The sequence below is a fragment of the Delphinus delphis genome, chromosome 5 (assembly GCF_949987515.2).
Source record: "Delphinus delphis chromosome 5, mDelDel1.2, whole genome shotgun sequence".
Taxonomy (NCBI): domain Eukaryota; kingdom Metazoa; phylum Chordata; class Mammalia; order Artiodactyla; family Delphinidae; genus Delphinus; species Delphinus delphis.
Genome location: NC_082687.1, coordinates 50,534,417 through 50,551,541, shown reverse-complemented (window position 1 = coordinate 50,551,541; position 17,125 = coordinate 50,534,417). Strand labels below are relative to the sequence as shown.

At 38.3% G+C, this 17,125-nt stretch overlaps 1 protein-coding gene across 4 annotated transcripts in view; it reads left to right on the top strand.

Annotated features, from left to right (window-relative positions):
* Window positions 1-17,125, top strand: part of SLC4A4 (solute carrier family 4 member 4) — a 356,040-nt gene that overhangs the window by 201,952 nt on the left and 136,963 nt on the right. For all 4 annotated transcript variants that reach the window (XM_060012413.1, XM_060012412.2, XM_060012411.2 and 1 more), the window contains one exon: window positions 381-457. In XM_060012413.1, the coding sequence (XP_059868396.1) occupies window positions 381-457 (77 nt within the window). The remainder of the gene's footprint in view (window positions 1-380; window positions 458-17,125) is intronic.

Genomic DNA, 17,125 nt, shown 5'->3' with positions numbered 1-17,125 from the left:
AAAAAGCCCATCTCTATAGGCAACAGAAATAGGTAGATTAGGATGTGTGTAAAGGGCCGTAACAAAAGGCAAACCAAAAACAGGAGTGAGTTTATTTTTATGCTTATTGTTTTACACATTTCTTTGAAAGTTTAACTTATCATGAAACGGAGCCAGAAGACTTAAAGAAAGTATTTGGGATTTTATACATTTTTCATTTAACCATGTTAGTGCTCTAAACTAACTTTTCAGCTCTGGAAACCTGTTCAGGAGAATCCTAATGTAGCTTAAACATCATCACCATTCCCATCGTCATCTACTAGTGGTCATGAAATGTACAACCAAACTCTTTGTGTTGTTAACAAGAAGTCTTTAATTAGGGTTCACTTCTGTTTTTCCAGGTAGCCCAGCCATGGCCCACAGGAATCTGACTTCTTCCAGTCTGAATGACATCTCTGATAAACCAGAGAAGGACCAGGTAAGCAAAGAATTCCTGCTTCTTTGAAATGTAAGACTAAATGTATATCTAGAAGATGCTGGGAAAAGATTAGAAATGATGGTCCTCTAACTTAAAACGAACGAACATGTGTAGATTGTTTTGTTTTGTTTTTTTCACCTTCTCTGAGGGAAGGGGAAGCAGTGTGTGAAGGGATTTGAAGTTCAGAAGATAAGAGTCTCTACTCCAACTCTTATAGATGAATTCACTTGGGCAGTTTAAATCTTGGAGCTACAGTTCTCTTAGCTTTAAAATAGTAATATTAATTCCTACCTCAAGTTTATTGTGATGGTTAAATAAGATGATTTGTGGAAAAAACTGGTTTGGTAAACTGTAAAGGGGTAGGAAATGCTGGCGGTTGTTAACTTTGAGGGGATATTTCAGGCAAAGGTAATGACAGTCTTGTTAGCTGTATGTTTATCTATTAAAGCATATAGGAAGTAACCTATTTGAAATGAAAAGTAATTAGGTTTTGAATCTCGATTTGCTTTCTTTTAAAAAGAATATGGTAGAAACTGGTCCATTTTCCTAGTTGGGTGGGTATCTGGGCTTGAAACTAGTAGAAAATGGTGACTGGGTATAATTTTGCACTTTACATTAAAAAATGAAATGAGTTATTTGGACTAATTGGTTGAAAATTCTACCTGAATAAAGAAATCTGAATTATGTATTTCTAAGACAATGAAGCCTTGTTTACAACAATGTTCTTCTTTAACTGACAGAGGTTTTTTAGACCTTGGTGAACTCTCAAAAGTGCAGGGAAGGTGAAATTATGTTCTTTCTTGTGAAATGGCTTTTGGATTCTTTCTTCCTTCTCCTTCTAAACAACAGCACCCTAGTAGGGCCTTCATTATCTCAGAACAGATTGCTAGAAAAGCCTTGGGAATTAATCCTGTCCCCATTTTCTCCCAATTCAATACACTTTTCATATCATTGCTCTTATATTTCTCCCCTGGATCAAAAGCTTATAATGGCTTATATCAAGTGAAGTTCAGACTATCCCGACTTTTAAGATTCTCTGAAATCTGGTGTAATCTTTCTCATCGTAACTTACATGTGTTTCCCAGAAGAGAGACTCTGCTTTGGTTTGGCTTAATTACCTCCACCTCTGCACTGAGATTAATTCTTGACTTTTACAGCTGCCCCCGCCAACCTTAAATGCTAATATGGCTAGCTCTCCTCCCTACCATTGGCCTACCTCTTGAAATACTGTGGGAGAAGATCATTTATTTATTTATTGCTTCCTGGAGGCAGTTTACATTCACTTTTATTGTTTATTTTATTTTTAAAGAAATGTGTTTTTGTTTTGTTTTGTTTTGTTTTTTTGCGTTACGCGAGCCTCTCACTGCTGTTGCCTCTCCCGTTGCGGAGCACAGGCCCCGCGGCCATGGCTCACGGGCCTAGCCGCTCCGCGGCATGTGGGATCCTCCCGGACCGGGGCACGAACCCGTGTCCCCTGCATCGGCAGGTGGACTCTCAACCACTGCACCACCAGGGAAGCCCTTTTTAAAATTTATTTTTTTTAAATAAATTTTTAAATTTTATTTAATTTTGGCTGCATTGGGTCTTCGTTGCTGCGTGTGGGCTTTCTCTAGTTGCGGCGAGTGGGGGCTACTCTTCGTTGTGGTGCGAGGGCTTCTCATTGCAGTGGCTTCTGAGAAGCTCATTTAAATATTGGATTCGTTGGCAGGTTCATACCAGTAGTGAAAGGGAAACCTCAGTCCACTAGGACTTGTTGAGAATTTTCCTCAAAACTATTTTGTACATTTTGGCTCCATACAGCATTTACCAAACGACATTCTGATCGTGAGATTTGCCAGGGGCTTGGATAAGGCAGAGTCAGGAATATCTGGTTGACACTTTTTCAGGAAGGCTTCTTTTACTGGGGACAGTTCTTGTCAGGAGTTTGTCAATTGCCGCTGGTAAATGCTGAGAGAAATTTCTTACCTTCTTGGGTGTCTTCATATCTGAGCATATGCAGAAGAAATTTGATGACTTATGATGTGTATTACATGAGATTTTGATTCCAGTGTTAGAAGAAATAGGTTAGAACATTATGATTTAGGGTGTTGATTTTGCTATTGATAAATGGAATATTTATAAATGGAATGGGATATTTATAAATGGAATATTTCCTGCCATATTAATAAACAAAGGATGTCACAGTCATCAAGGATTGCAGCTCTCCATCGTGAGCCGGTGAGCCCTGAGGAAGCTCAGGGCTGAAAAGAACACCTGCCATCTAGCAGCCAACAGACTCCCTAAGGTGAGTCCTGAGGAAACTCAGGATGTGAAAAAACAGGATCCTGGCCCCAGATAGCTGAGGTGCATATCAAAGGAATGATTTCAGTGAGCTCTGACTCTTGCATCTTCCCATATATAGAAAAGTGCTAAATTCCGTAACTTGAGATGTCTGGTTTTCTTTAATTAACAATAATCTTGTGACGTTCAGACTGCCTGCCCTTTGTTGCAAAACTCTTATATATCCTGGCTCCTCCCCCTGCCTCCTTGGAGCAGTTTCTCAGAGTTATCTGAAACTGCTGTCTCCCCGGCTGCAGTCCTCATTGTGCGCCAGATAAAACTTAACTCGCAGCTCTCACATTGTGCATTTTTAAAGTCAACACTATAAAGCCTTTGTGGTCCTTAAAACCAGAATCTCTGATGCCTGTCACCGACATCTCATATTCATCAAGGTTCATGTGAAGATGAAACCAGGAAGATTTGATTCAGGAGGTTTGTTCTTTTTGTTTTCAAAGCCAGAAAATGTAGTTGATGAGTATATCATTATAAGAGCGACTGTCCTTCTTCATTTATCTAATACAATAGGCATAGCTCATCCAATGAGCCCTTCATTCCTCCAAAGAGAAAGAAACTCCATTCTTTGCTTCCCACCAAAAAGTTTGAAGAGAAGCTTTGTAATTGACCCATTCATCTCCTCTATAACTAAAGGTAGAGTACAAATTCAAACTAATTATTTCCTGTTTCTATACTTAACAATTTTATTAACTTCAAATACAAAAGCTCCTCGATCATTTTCGGGTGAGAAGAAGAAAATGGGCTTGCTAAGAAGATGAAGCCATGGCAAAAAAAACAAAACACACACACACACAATAAACTGGGGCTTTTCTTTTTTAACCTGTTTTTTTCTCTGTCTGGTAGGGAAAAAAGGTTGCCAGGCTCAAATTTGTTTTGAAAAAGCTTTTATAATTAATTAGCCAATGTCCTGGAAATGATCTTGGCAGTAGTCAGACTTGTTCTGTATGCTTTTCCAAGTTGGCCCAAGAAACTTCCATCCAACTGGAACTGAAGTTTTCTGATTGATTATTCTGCCTGGATACAATTCGAATAGTTGCGATGGTGCCTCATGACTTCCTGGAGCTGTATAACTTCCCAGTAGCACAAGAAATGGTTTTCATGTTCAGAGATATGAAGAGGAGCAGAATTTCTCTTTCTGACAGCTACATAGTGACAAAATTCGAGGGCATGTTTTTTATAAGATTCTGTTTTGGGAAAACAGAAGAAACAAATCCGTGGACTGCACTTTCTCTCTCTGGCTGTGCTAAGCCTATGTACTTATGATTTCAGTAGCGGCTGCTTTATTGAGAAATAGCTCAAAATAGTTAACAGCAGAAGAAAGAGCATCGCCAAAATTTAGGTGATTCAATGCTTCAACAGTATTCCAACTTGGATGTTATATTTATTAAGCAAAAAACACCCGGGGAGAAGTAGATTTTTTAGAAAATACATCTGGAGCTCATCTACTTGTAAATGGACATAAATAATCTCCTCTATTTTGTTGCTATGGAGGATTTTTTTTCTTCTTTATCCAGTTATCTTCCCCAATTACCTTAGATTGATTTGTTTTTCTATCACCTTTTATTTCTTTTCTGTGCTTGAAAAAATTTACAACTGCCACGGGTGCTTATCAAATGCAGTGGGTTAGTTCTGCTTTTCATGTGAGTATGGAATCAGCTATGAAGATAAGAAAATCTTATTATTTTACCTCATAGCTTTAACTCTTTGGAGGAAATACTGTGCTCAGTGGTACAATGACTTTTTTAAAGGGGCTCTTTTTCCTTTTCAAGATTATCAATAGGGCTTCCCTGGTGGCACAGTGGTTGAGAGTCCACCTGCCGTTGCAGGGGACACGGGTTCATGTTCCAGTCCGGGAAGATCCCACATGCCGCGGAGCGGCTGGGCCCGTGAGCCATGGCCGCTGAGCCTGCGCGTCCGGAGCCTGTGCTCCGCAACGGGAGAGGCCACAACAGTGAGAGGCCCACGTACCGCAAAAAAAAAAAAAAAAAGATTATCAATAATGTAATACCATCTCACAATTATATGACCAACCTTAAGTGAAATTGCAGTCTGTAGACTGTAGTGAATGCAGTAAATGTAGAAATCCCTTGAAGATTCTTAGAGAGACATTTGCGCTTATATAACCTTGTAACTTTTTATCTGGTTGTCGCTTCCCTGATACTCGTTATTTAGCCAGCTTATCGGAGAACCTATCCATTGGTGTCCTGGTGGAATTTGGCCTAAGGTTAATTTCTAAAGTGTATGGTAATCATTTTTCACACTATCTGTTGCCTGTTATCTTTAAATATACTTGGTTGTCTCAATATCTATTTTTGAAATCTTGGTCTTTTGTAGAGATAGACCTAAATTTAAATATTTTTGTCAGAGAGTAAGAGGATGAAATCAGTAATCCATGTAGAAGTTTGAAACTGCTCAGCCATGACTACCTTACAGTGAAATCTAGGAAGAAACATTTTGTGATTGAACAACCCCCTAACCTTTTCTTACATGTGTGTAATACAGGACTGAGTCAACTAAATTCAGCTGAGATGACTTTTCCATCGTTTTGATTTTCATCCTGAGGCTCACATACAGCTTCCCTTAGCATTCATAGCTATGTCATATTCACAGTGATGGAAGAGTACAATAGCACCTGCTATTCTTTTTCACGGCTCAGCCAGAAAACCCTCTGATTGGCATTGGTCACTGAGTGGTCTCACTCCATTACTCAGAGAAGACGCAGTGGCAGAGAAGGGCTCGTATTTGCTGAGGTTATGATACTTGTCTTTAGCATCTTTTCAGGGCCCGCTGAAACACTGCTGTGTCAGGAAAGATCCAGATGGAATCACATCTGTGAAAACCTGATAAGAAAGGCATGTTGTTGAGGAGGAGGTTACAGTCGTTAGGTGTCCTTAGTCACTGCAGTATTGGTGACTGCAACTGGTAACTGTGGTTCAGTGGCTACAGCTTTCCTTTGGCCAGGAGTCCTTGATGGGAACTGGTGAAACCATTGCAGTGGTTATCTGTGGAGCCCCTTTCCAAGGGGGTTAGCTTGCTGCTTAGATGATTAACAAAACTGCCTTGTCCTTCCTTTTCCCTTTCTATAAGAAATTTGACTTTTTGTAGGTTCCTCCTCCCACCTTATGCTCTCTCCCATATTCCTTTTTTTTTTTTTTTTTTTTTTTTTGCGGTACGCAGGCTTCTCACTGTTGTGGCCTCTCCCGTTGCGGAGCACAGGCTCCGGACGCGCAGGCTCAGTGGCCATGGCTCACGGGCCCAGCAGCTCCACGGCATGTGGGATCTTCCCGGACCAGGGCACAAGCCCGTGTCCCCTGCATCGGCAGGTGGACTCTCAACCACTGCGCCACCAGGGAAGCCCTCCTATATTCTTAAAGAATTCACAACCAATACTTATTAATAGAGTTTGAGAAACACTGATACTCATAGTGATTTCCAAGAACCTGTGTTCTTAGACCTGGGTCTCAGTTGAAATCGATCATTGAATTTTACCATTTTCATAATGATATACTTCCTGTGAAAGCCATTTATCTGGAACAGAAAACTAGCCTTCATTTAAAAACAGGTTTTGTGTCAGCTTGAAAGTGAAGGGAGATAAACTTATCTCAGGTAATCTAAGCTCTGTCTAACTTATCTCAGGTAATCTAAGCTCTGTCTTGTATTTTCAGGTGTTTCAGGAGCCTTTTGTAAAACTTAGAACCATGTAAAATTTAAAACAAGCTGCAACAAATGTTAACTTCTAAATCACCCCATAACTGTAGGCTGCTATGATTTGAATTCATTCATTCATTTAAAGAGTATATTCTGTGCTAGAAAGCGTTCTTAGTGCTAGGGTTCCAGAGGTGAATGAGACAGATAAATCTTTGGACTCAAGGAGCTTCCGTGCTTTTGGGAACAGATAGACAGTAAACAACAAAAACAAGTAAACAAATGAATAGGTTAATTTTACACAATGATAGTTGTTATTTAGAAAATACAGTAGGATAATGTGGAGAGGTACAGGAAAGCTGGTTTAGGTAAGAAGATTAACCAGAGAAGAGACAGTCTGAGGGAAGAGGTTTCTAGGCTGAACAAAAAGCAAGAGTATAGCCTTGAGGCAGGAATAAATAAGGTATATTCATAACAGAGGAAGAAGGAAAAAAAATCCAGAGTGGCTGGAGCAGGAGTAGCAGGTATGCAGACGTACATAAGGCCACGTAACCTTTTCATGCAGGGGACCTTTTTTTTTTTTTGCGCGGTACTTGGGCTTCTCACAGTTGTGGCCTCTCCCATTGCGGAGCACAGGCTCCGGACGCGCAGGCTCAGCAACCATGGCTCACGGGCCCGGCCGCTTTGCGGCATGTGGGATCCTCCCGGACCGGGGCACGAATCCATGTCCCCTGCATCGGCAGGTGGGCTCTCAACCACTGCGCCACCCGGGAAGCCCCAGGGGGACCTTTTAATTTTATTCTGTGTTCAGTAAGACACTATTTTAGGAGTTCTACCTGGAGAGTTGTGTGTTGTGATTTACACTGAAAAAAGATCACTGGGGATAGCGTGTGATGAGATGGAGGAATTTGCTAATGTTTTGGATCATCTGGTGTTGTTCCTATAATTAAACATTGGATGAGCACCACAGTGCATTAAACAGCTCAACAGACCCAATAGCCAATTTCTTAATGTGTTTGACATAGATGTCAAGACCTCATTCCTGTTGGCAAAGGGAGCTCTTCTGTTCCACTGAAGTATTGTAAGAAAGCAAATGAGTTTCCTAGTTAAAATATTTTCCATGCACTATTAGTTAGAATTAATAATTATTTAATTAATATTATTAAAAATTAAAATATTTTAATGCACTAGAAATGGATGTAGGTCACCAAGAGTAGTGAGATTGAGCTTTTGAGTGATTATATCTGTTACCTGCAGTTCTCTTTTTGATGTCATGACTCATGAAACCCTCACCAGAGGTCTCTCTAAGGAACAGTGACAAGTGTCTTAGTCCTTATTGTTCCAAAAGGGGCATCGGAATGTGTAGGTGGAGGACGGAGCCGCCCCGTGGGGTCCTGAGCCACACTCTCACCAGTACCTGGGAAAATCGAACTCCAGGAGCACCGCAGGGTGTTCTGTATTCAACATTTAGCAAAAGGGATTGCAGGGTTTACATGCCTTAAATGGCATGTCTTATCTAGCATGATTTATGTTTGATGTCACTTTTTTCTCTTTCTAGTATGTAGCAGTCTGCCTGTATCCCAATGCCATAAATATACTTAGAATAGATTGCAGAGAGTAGTAGAATGCCATCAACAATTATCTTTAATGGATGTCTGCTCTCATGTCACACGTTACCTACCTCTGACCAGAACTTCATTTAAAAAAAAAAACCACTTTTTTCCCCTTAGAAGTGGCAAACCGGAAAGCAGCAGCACCTGTGGTAAACATCCTAAGGGCATGATTAAAAACCTTTATAATAATTCTAACTATAAACATGAACTCATTCTTTACTTTCTGTAGTAACATTTTATTATCTATGACGTTTTTTAAACTTTAGTTTTTTCTGATTCATAATTATACAAAATTGCTGTAAAAATTCAAACAAAGGAAAAATGAATAAAACAGAAAGTGAAAGTTCACAAATTCTCACCCTCAATATAACTACTATTAGCAGGTTGATGTAGTCTTCTAGACTTTTTCTATGCATAAAAATATATATACTTATTTATATAAAATACAAATGGGATCATATTGTTCTGCAACTGGATTTTTAAAAAAACTAACAATACCACGGATGTCTACCTTATTTTCCTTGAAGGCTATATGGTATACATGAATCATATTTTATTTAAATGGTCTTCTATTAATAGATAGTTACTTATTTTCATTTCTTTGCAGTTAGACAAACAGGCCTTTAAGAAATGCCCTCATTGTAACTTTTTTTTTTTTTTTTTGCATTCTTTCATGATTATTTCTGAAGGAGAAATTTTGTAAGTGCAATTGCTGGGTCACCATGTATTGCCAATTACCTCCTCAAAAGATTATATCAATTTGTGTCCTAGGTCTTTTAAACACTTTAATTAATCCTCCTCCACTGCTAGAATACTGTTTGCCAGTCAGATTTGAGTTTCTCCTTTCTGATTCATTCCACTAAAAGCTTAGCAACTCAGTTAACGTGAAAAGAATCACAGTCACTAGCATCTGCCTCCCAGCTCACTTTGGGGGCTTTTTTCAGAAGCTTAAAATATCAAGGCTAAAACTGGGTTTATTCTCCTGGTCTAATTGGATCTCTGAGCTGGCTAATCTGCCTATATTCTGAGGTAAGGAGGTGAAAAGTCCAGTGGTCGTAGACTTGGCCACCTGTATGTTTCTGATTGCTTCTGCTTAAGGAGAGGCTGTTCTCAGCTCTGAGAGAAATCCTTTGGCTTTGTGAGAATTTCCTTGGCAACCAAAAATGGCTTCCTCTTAAGAGCCCTTCTTGGTGGTCAGCATTTGGAACAAAAAGGAAAATCACAAGAAGAGTTGGACAAGTGTTCTCTTTGAAGCACTATCCAGCACATTTGCAGCTTGGCCCTGCATCTCCTTCCTCCCCAGTCCTCCACCCTCAAGAGAATTCTAAGTGAACTTACGTACATACTGTAAAGTTAGTTAAATGAAAAGTTTATACCTTTATTAGGAGCTTTGATGGAGTGTTTCATCTAGGATAATTGATAAAAAGATCAGCAAACCATTAATTACATGTTGGGAGATATTTGCAGATTTTTCTGCTTCCCTACTTCCCTTGCAACAGGGAGTCTCTGCAGAGTAGAGATACGAAGAGGCCAAGCCATGGGAGGAAGTTTTCCTTGCTCTTCTTCAGAAAGAGAGGGGCTTCCCCCTGTTTCCACGTCACTTGTCTGATTGATCCAGTGGCTAGTTGATTTATTTGCCTCTGTAGAATCTCATGACCTTATCAGTCGCCAGCAGAGCTCACTGATTTCTCCTGTTGTTACCACCAATCGTCTGGTTTCACTCCCTAGAACTGAACTGAAGTGAAAACAATCATACTTCCGTTTTCTCTGCCACCATGTTAAAATGGTAGCAGTAATTTTTTCTGCAATCCAAAAGCCAGTGGTTAATCATACCCAGTCGACATTACTGCCTATTCAGTGTTCTATGCATATGCATACAAGAGGCTAGAAACTAACCAAGTAATTTTAGAGGACGCCATTGTAAGTTCAGTATTAGCGGCACTGTTGATCATTCAGTGGCTCTGAGAGTATTGAGCCTGTTCTTTTATCAAGAATAAGTAATAATGACTAACATACATTGGACACTTTTTCACACTAGCACTTTGGTTGGTATTATCAACCCTGTTTTATATATTGGTAAACTTGAGGCACAAAGACATTAAGTAATTTTTTCCAAAGTTAAATAGCATCTAAGTGGTAGAGCTGCTTTCTGGCCCTGGAGCCTGTGCTCTTTATGAGTATGGTGAATTCTGCCTATTTGCATCATGGTCTTTTTTAGGTCCTAATCCCCAGGTGTCCAATTAATAGTTAGGTTAATAATAGTTAGACCTTAGGTTTGTCTTTGAGGCACACATTGTTCTGAATAGGCTAATCTACAGAATTGTTATTAAATAAACCAACAATTAAAAAATTCTTAAGGGTCTTATGGTGACTGGATGTTTCTGCTGCCACAGTGATTAAAAGACTTGGTGAATCAACTGTTTGTTTTGTGTCTATACTCTGAGTGGTATTGGTGGAGGTCAATGAGAAGAGGCTGATATAATAAAAATAAAGCATAAAATATGGTCTCAGATTATGAGTTTATATCTAGCTGGAGAGACCAAATAAACTGTGGTGCTGACAGTAAACTGCAGCAGGTCAGTGAAAGACAAGATAACTGTGTGGGTTAGAACCATCAATCAAAGAGAAACGAGGGATTTTATTTTATTTTAGTTTTTTAAATTTTTAAAACATCTTTATTTGGAGTGTAACTGCTTTACAATGGTGTGTTAGTTTCTACTGTATAACAAAGTGAATCAGCTATACATATACATACATCCCCATATCTCCTCCCTCTTGCATCTCCCTCCCACCCTCCCTATCCCACCCCTCTAGGTGGTCACAAAGCACCGAGCTCATCTCCCTTTGTAGCTGCTTCCCACTAGCTATCTATTTTACATTTAGTAGTGTATATATGTCCATGCCACTCTCTCACTTTGTCCCAGCTTACCCTTCCCCCTCAAATCCATTCTCTACATCTGCGTCTTTATTCCTGTCCTGCCCTTAGGTTCTTCAGAACCTTTTTTTTTTTTTAGATTCCATATATATGTGTTAGCATATGGTATTTGTTTTTCTGACTTACTTCACTCTGTATGACAGTCTCTAGGTCCATCCACCTCATTACACATAACTCAATTTTGAAACGAGGGATTTTAGAAGCATCTTTCCATTTTAGAGAACGTAAATAACAGAAGATAAGAGCTTTAGCCAAATAAAGCATTCTTCCTTGGAGAAAGAGTTAGGTAGGAAATGTGTGAAATAAATTGGAATGTAACTTTCTGCAGATTAACAATACAAGTGAATGACTTGATTTATCCAACAAATGGAAAATATTGTGACTTTTAAAATTCTTTGAATAATGGCCAGTAATCCCCCAAATTTGATGAAATACAACAGGGTTTCAATTAAAATTTACTTTTAAATTAGAGTTACCTGTAGAATTAGCAAAAGTAGATTAGATTAATTAGCCTGTTGACTTGTCCACGGACTATGGTGGATACTCACTTGATTTACAAAATTTTACCTGAACTTTGAGAAACACCCCATAGTCCCTTAACTTTCAGTTAAGGGAAAGTTCAGTTCAGTTCAGTATTTGTTCAGTATTTGTTCTTGCTACAGATATATATTCACTTCTAGGTCATTAAGTCTGATAAATACACATCGTTGTAACTTTTTTTTTTTTCTGGTAAGAAGAAAAAGTAATTATTATTGAACTTTTTCTTTAAGCTGATCACAGGAATAGCTTTGAAGATTTAAATAAACATGTTAAACCTTAACTCCTCTGAACCTCAGTTTCCTGATTCATAATACAGGTCTTATATATAATTCAGTCTGAACTGCCTTCTCCACAGGGTTGTCGTGTGAAAAGGAATGTGATTAGTACACTTTAAATATTATACGCGTCTTAATTTATCACTGTCATTTTCATTATTTAAATGTACTACTGCTTGTTATTTTTGGCTTTGTTTTGCGGGAAGATTGGGTAGGATGGAAGTCAATTTCATTTTAGATGTCATTCCTCGCTTCTCAGATTTACGTTGCTAATCTGGCTCTTTGGGGTTTTGTGTTCTTCTGTACTCCACTGCTCTGCCTGCGCTCTCGTGAAATGTGTCTGACTGGCCTTCCATGAATAGTGGTGCTGCATGCACGTTTTCACCGGACCCAAATATCTCTTTTTCTCTCTGCTTTTCCAATTCCTACCGTTTCTTCAGGATCTAAGTCAGGTGCTGCTTTTGCCTTACACGTGTCTTTGGACATTCTGGCTCATGTTAATTAACACCTGTCTCAAATTCTAACACCATCTAAGCTCTTACTGTTTGTCACTTCACAGGGACTCACTTGTTTGTTATTGTTTTTTATTTGTATGTCTCATGTTCCTTTTAGGGTGGGGGGGGCGGACAGCAGAGGGTCTGGGGTGGAGGGAGAGATAGGAGTCTTTTAAGTTAGTTGCTGATGTAATGACAATAATGACTAATTGGGGAGAATCAGCTTCTCCTTTATCCTTTTTCTCAAAAAATCTTCTTTTAAAGGCTGAGAAAATGACTGTGACTATGAGGGTTTCTCAGAGAAGGGTGATTTTTGAAAGTATTGTTAAAGTCTTATAATTTATAGTTATATAAATTATATATAAATAAGTTATATAAATAAGTTATGATTATAATTCTGGCAGCTTTAAAAATTACTGTTTCTTATCGTGGGCACTGATAGAGTGTTTCATTAGGTTAATCAGTTGCTTGAAATGAACATTCTTGCCCATGTTATGTGTTAAAAAAATTTTTTTTCAGCTAGAACAATCATGTGAATGCTAACATTTGAAATATAGTTTGCTCTTTCATTTGTTAAAATCCATTTATACATTTTTTCTCATAATTGAAAGCTCAATGAACATAGTTTCCTGGCGGATTGACATAGCTTAGAGAAAACTCTGAATCTTTTTTTTTTAACTTGTTTAAAACAAAATGTAGTGTATCACAAGGACATATTGGAAAAGTCAACTGTCAAGAACAGAAAGATGTTCTATTGCAAGATGACATGGTATTGCTAAGTTTTCCCAAGCATGGCACATTTCAAATCAGGTACTGTCCAACATTCTACTTTTAGATGTGAGCTACTTCATTTTGTATGATATGAAATGGTATGAAATTAGAAGTAAGGCAAATCAGACTCGGGAAGGATTTATCATTAAATGTGATTTATTAGAGAATTTACTAGTTCGATACATTATTATTTTTTTTACAAGATATTGAATATAGTTCCCTGTTCCATATAGTAGGTCCTTGTTGGTTATCTATTTTGTATAGAGTAGTGTGTATCTATTAATGCCAGACTCCTAATTTATCCCTCCCCATCTTTCCTCCTTTGGTAATCATAAGTTTGTTTTCTGTCTGTGAGTCTGTTTCTGTTTTGTAAATAAGTTCACTTGTATCATTATTTTAGATTCCACATATAAGTGATATCATATAATATTTGTCTTTCTCTTCACTTAGTATAGTAATCTCTAAGTCCATCCATGTTGCTACAAGTGGCATTATTTCATTCTTTTTTTCATTATTCCATTGTATATATGTACTCTATACATGATCATAACTCTGTTTCACTTTACATTTTTCTTATAGTTTTGAGTCCAAGGACTGCATTATGGTAAAGACCCAAGTATATTATTGGAACAAGTCAAGCTGAAATCCAGCTATCTGTTAGGATGACTTGTTTCAGAAAAACCTTTTGGTCAGAGATGAAAGACGTTTATCTCTTCTCATAGTGTCTTTGGCTGCATTACTCATTGTTTCTCAAATGAAACTTATGGATAAGCCTGTTTTCCATATCAGCTTATTTATGACACTGAGAAATAAGGAAAGGGAATTTGAGACATTTCAATTAGTAGCCTCCACATTGAAGCTTTGTTCGAAGAAAAACTTGGTGCATAATTCATTGGCTGTTGAATTACGGTCTCTAAGAAGGCGTCCCCAGGCACTCACTCTGGAGGAAGACTTTGTTTAGAAAGATAACAATTGAAACTACTACTTAAAATAGTTGTGAAACTCTTTTTCAAAGTGTGGAATTCTCAGGGAGTAAGTAGCTCTTTTCATTAGGACATTATGAAAACATCCATAAAAATGTGTCATAAAGAGATTTTTGCGGGATGATGGCAATGTTGTTCTTATTCCCACCTGTCTTTGTGGGAGTCCCTAAATGAAGTCCTGCTGAGGGAATGGAGTGCAATTAGTCCTTTTGAAAGACCTTGATTCATGTCACATTTTGGTTTCTAGTTTTTAAAATTGTGTATTGTTTTTCATTTTTCAAAGATGTGCTGAAGTAGTACAATATGTAGGTTTTATTCAAATCAAGAATAAATGAAAATAAAAAGTTTTTAGAAGATTCTCTCTTCTCTAATGTTATACTAGGGGCTGTATGCTCCTGTGCTTGTATATTTCTTAATCTGTGCCATCCTGGTCTGAACATGCTATGGGCTATATTGTCTTTATTTTAGCTGTGCCTTCTTGATCTAAACTCACAAGTTGTAATACCTCAGTGTGGAAAGAATAGGAGAAAAGGATTTTAATCAAAGAAAAAACTCATCTTTCATGTTCTCCTGAGAATAAAAAGAGGTAATATATGTGAAGTACTTCAGGCACAGATTAATTAGGTGCTTAAAAAATATTACTTCCCTTTCCCCACCTGCTTTCTCCTGCCTCCTTGTGAATACAAGATAGGGTAAACTATGAAACAAAGTAGGGGAAAATGGAGCAAGTGAAATAAATGAGGCAACATATTTGTAATTTTTGGAGTGATTCAAGAGAAAGTAGCAAAATAGAACACTGGGGAAGTTAAAAGTTCTCATTAGAATAAATCTTATGATTCTATATTAAATAGTCTCCGTAGGAGTATACAGGTAAGATTTTACAATGGTGGTGTTTTCTATTTCCTCTCTTCTTTCCTGAAAGTAACAAGCTACTAGCCCGTCTTCTGTAGTAGTACGTTAAGAATTATTTTTACATTCATACAAACCATTGGGATTTTTAAATCTTTGAATGTAGAAGCTGATAAAGCGCTGTGAGGTATAGAGATGTTATAAGACAGGCTCTGCACTGAAGGACTGTACAGAGGGTGTCACTCATGGCTTAAAATCATTTTGCAGTGACCCCAGAATCCTTATCCCTAGCATGGCTTTCAGAGCCCCATGTTTGTTTGTTTTTTAAGTTTTTATTGGTGTATAGTTGATTTACAATGTTGTGTTAGTTTCAGGTGTACAGCAAAGTGAATCAGATATATAGATATAGATATAGATATAGATATAGATATCCACTCATTTTTTTTAGATTCTTTTTCATATAGGCCATTATAGAATATTGAGTAGAGTTCCCTGTGCTATACAGTAGGTCCTTATTAGTTATCTATTTTATACATAGTAGTGTGTATATGTCAATCCCAATCTTCCAATTCATCCCTCCCCCGCTTGTCCCCTGGTAACCATAAGTTTATTCTCTACATCCGTGACTCTACTTCTGTTTTGTACCCTTCTTTTTAGATTCCACATATAAGTGACATCACATGATACTTGTCTTTCTGTGTCCGACCTACTCCCCCTAGTATGACAATCTCTAGGTCCATCCATGTTGCTGCAGATGGCATTATTCCATTCCCTTCCGTGGCTGAGTAATACTCCACTGCACATACGCACTACATATTCTCCTTCCACTCCTCTGTCGACAGACATCTAGGTTGCCTGTCCTGGCCACTGCAGATAGCGATGCAGTGAACACTGGGGTGCATACATCAGAGCCCTGTGTTATCCTGCCGCATGTCTGTCTCCAGAGTCCTTTTGCAAGGTTCTCTGTTCTGTTCTCTGACTTTACTCTGACCACACACATGTCCTTCCAGATCCACTAATGTGCCAGTCTTTCTCCTGCCCCAGGCCCTTTGCACATGCTGTTTCCTCTGACTGAAATGTTCTTCCTACCCAGGCAACTGGGGTTCGCCCATTATTTCTCAGTACTGGTCACCTCTGCAGGGAAGTCTCCTGGGATTCCCTGTTTTAGGCTAGAGAGCCTCCTGTTGTAAACTCTTGTTGCACGTTATGCTTTTCCATCATGATGACTACCCCAGCTGTCATGCAATAACGCCCATTTTAATTTTTGGTTAAATGTTTGTCTTCACCAATAGGCCATTTGCTTCAAAGTTGAAGAGATGATGTCTGGCAGACTGTGGCTTGGGGTCATAGCCTGCTGGTAGTCTGTTTTTGTATGGTTGGTAAACTAAGTTTAAAGGGTTGTTGAAAAAACAAGAATGTACGACAGAGACTGTATCTTGCCTGCGAAGCCTAACTTGGCTTTTCAGAGAAAAAGTTTGCCAACCTGTGATCTAAGTTATTGCTCTATATATTAAATAGAAGAACACAAGTATATTTATATATCACATTTTCTTTTCTGAGCAGGCCACTTGGTTGTAGTAAGGCATCCATAGAGTCCATGATGATATAGTTGTAAGCGCTAGGATGAACTGAGAGCTTATGACCATCAGGGGTTCTCAGCTAGAGAGTAATTGCACTCAAGTGTATAAATTAATAACCAATGTAAATGTAGAAGGAATTTCTAATGCCGTGGCACTTTTTAGCTGTCCTACTGAACAGATTTATTAGCAATTTGGATTAAGATACAATGTTTGTCAGATTCTCAGAGGACACAAAATGGACATGGTTAGCTATCTAAATTCTAAATGATAGAATCACGATGGAGAATGATCGTGACAGCCTGAACCCATAAAGAATTTAACAAGAATAAATGTACACTTGTGTAAGTTCAAACATGAAGTGAATGATGGGGAAGATCTTACTTTATTTGGACAGAAAGTTTATAACTTTCATCAGATTCAGATTTTTCAAAGGTGTCCATTTTCTTTTTTTAAAATTTATTTTATTATTATTTTTGGCCACGGTGTGCAGCTTGCAGGATCTTAGTTCCCCAACCAGGGATTGAACCCGTGCCCTCAGCAGTGAAACTGTGGAGTCCTAACCACTGGACCATCAGGGAATCCCCAAAGGTGTCCATTTTCAAAAACAGTTGAGGGGATGTGGTTATGGGAACTAGGATGGTGAGCTACC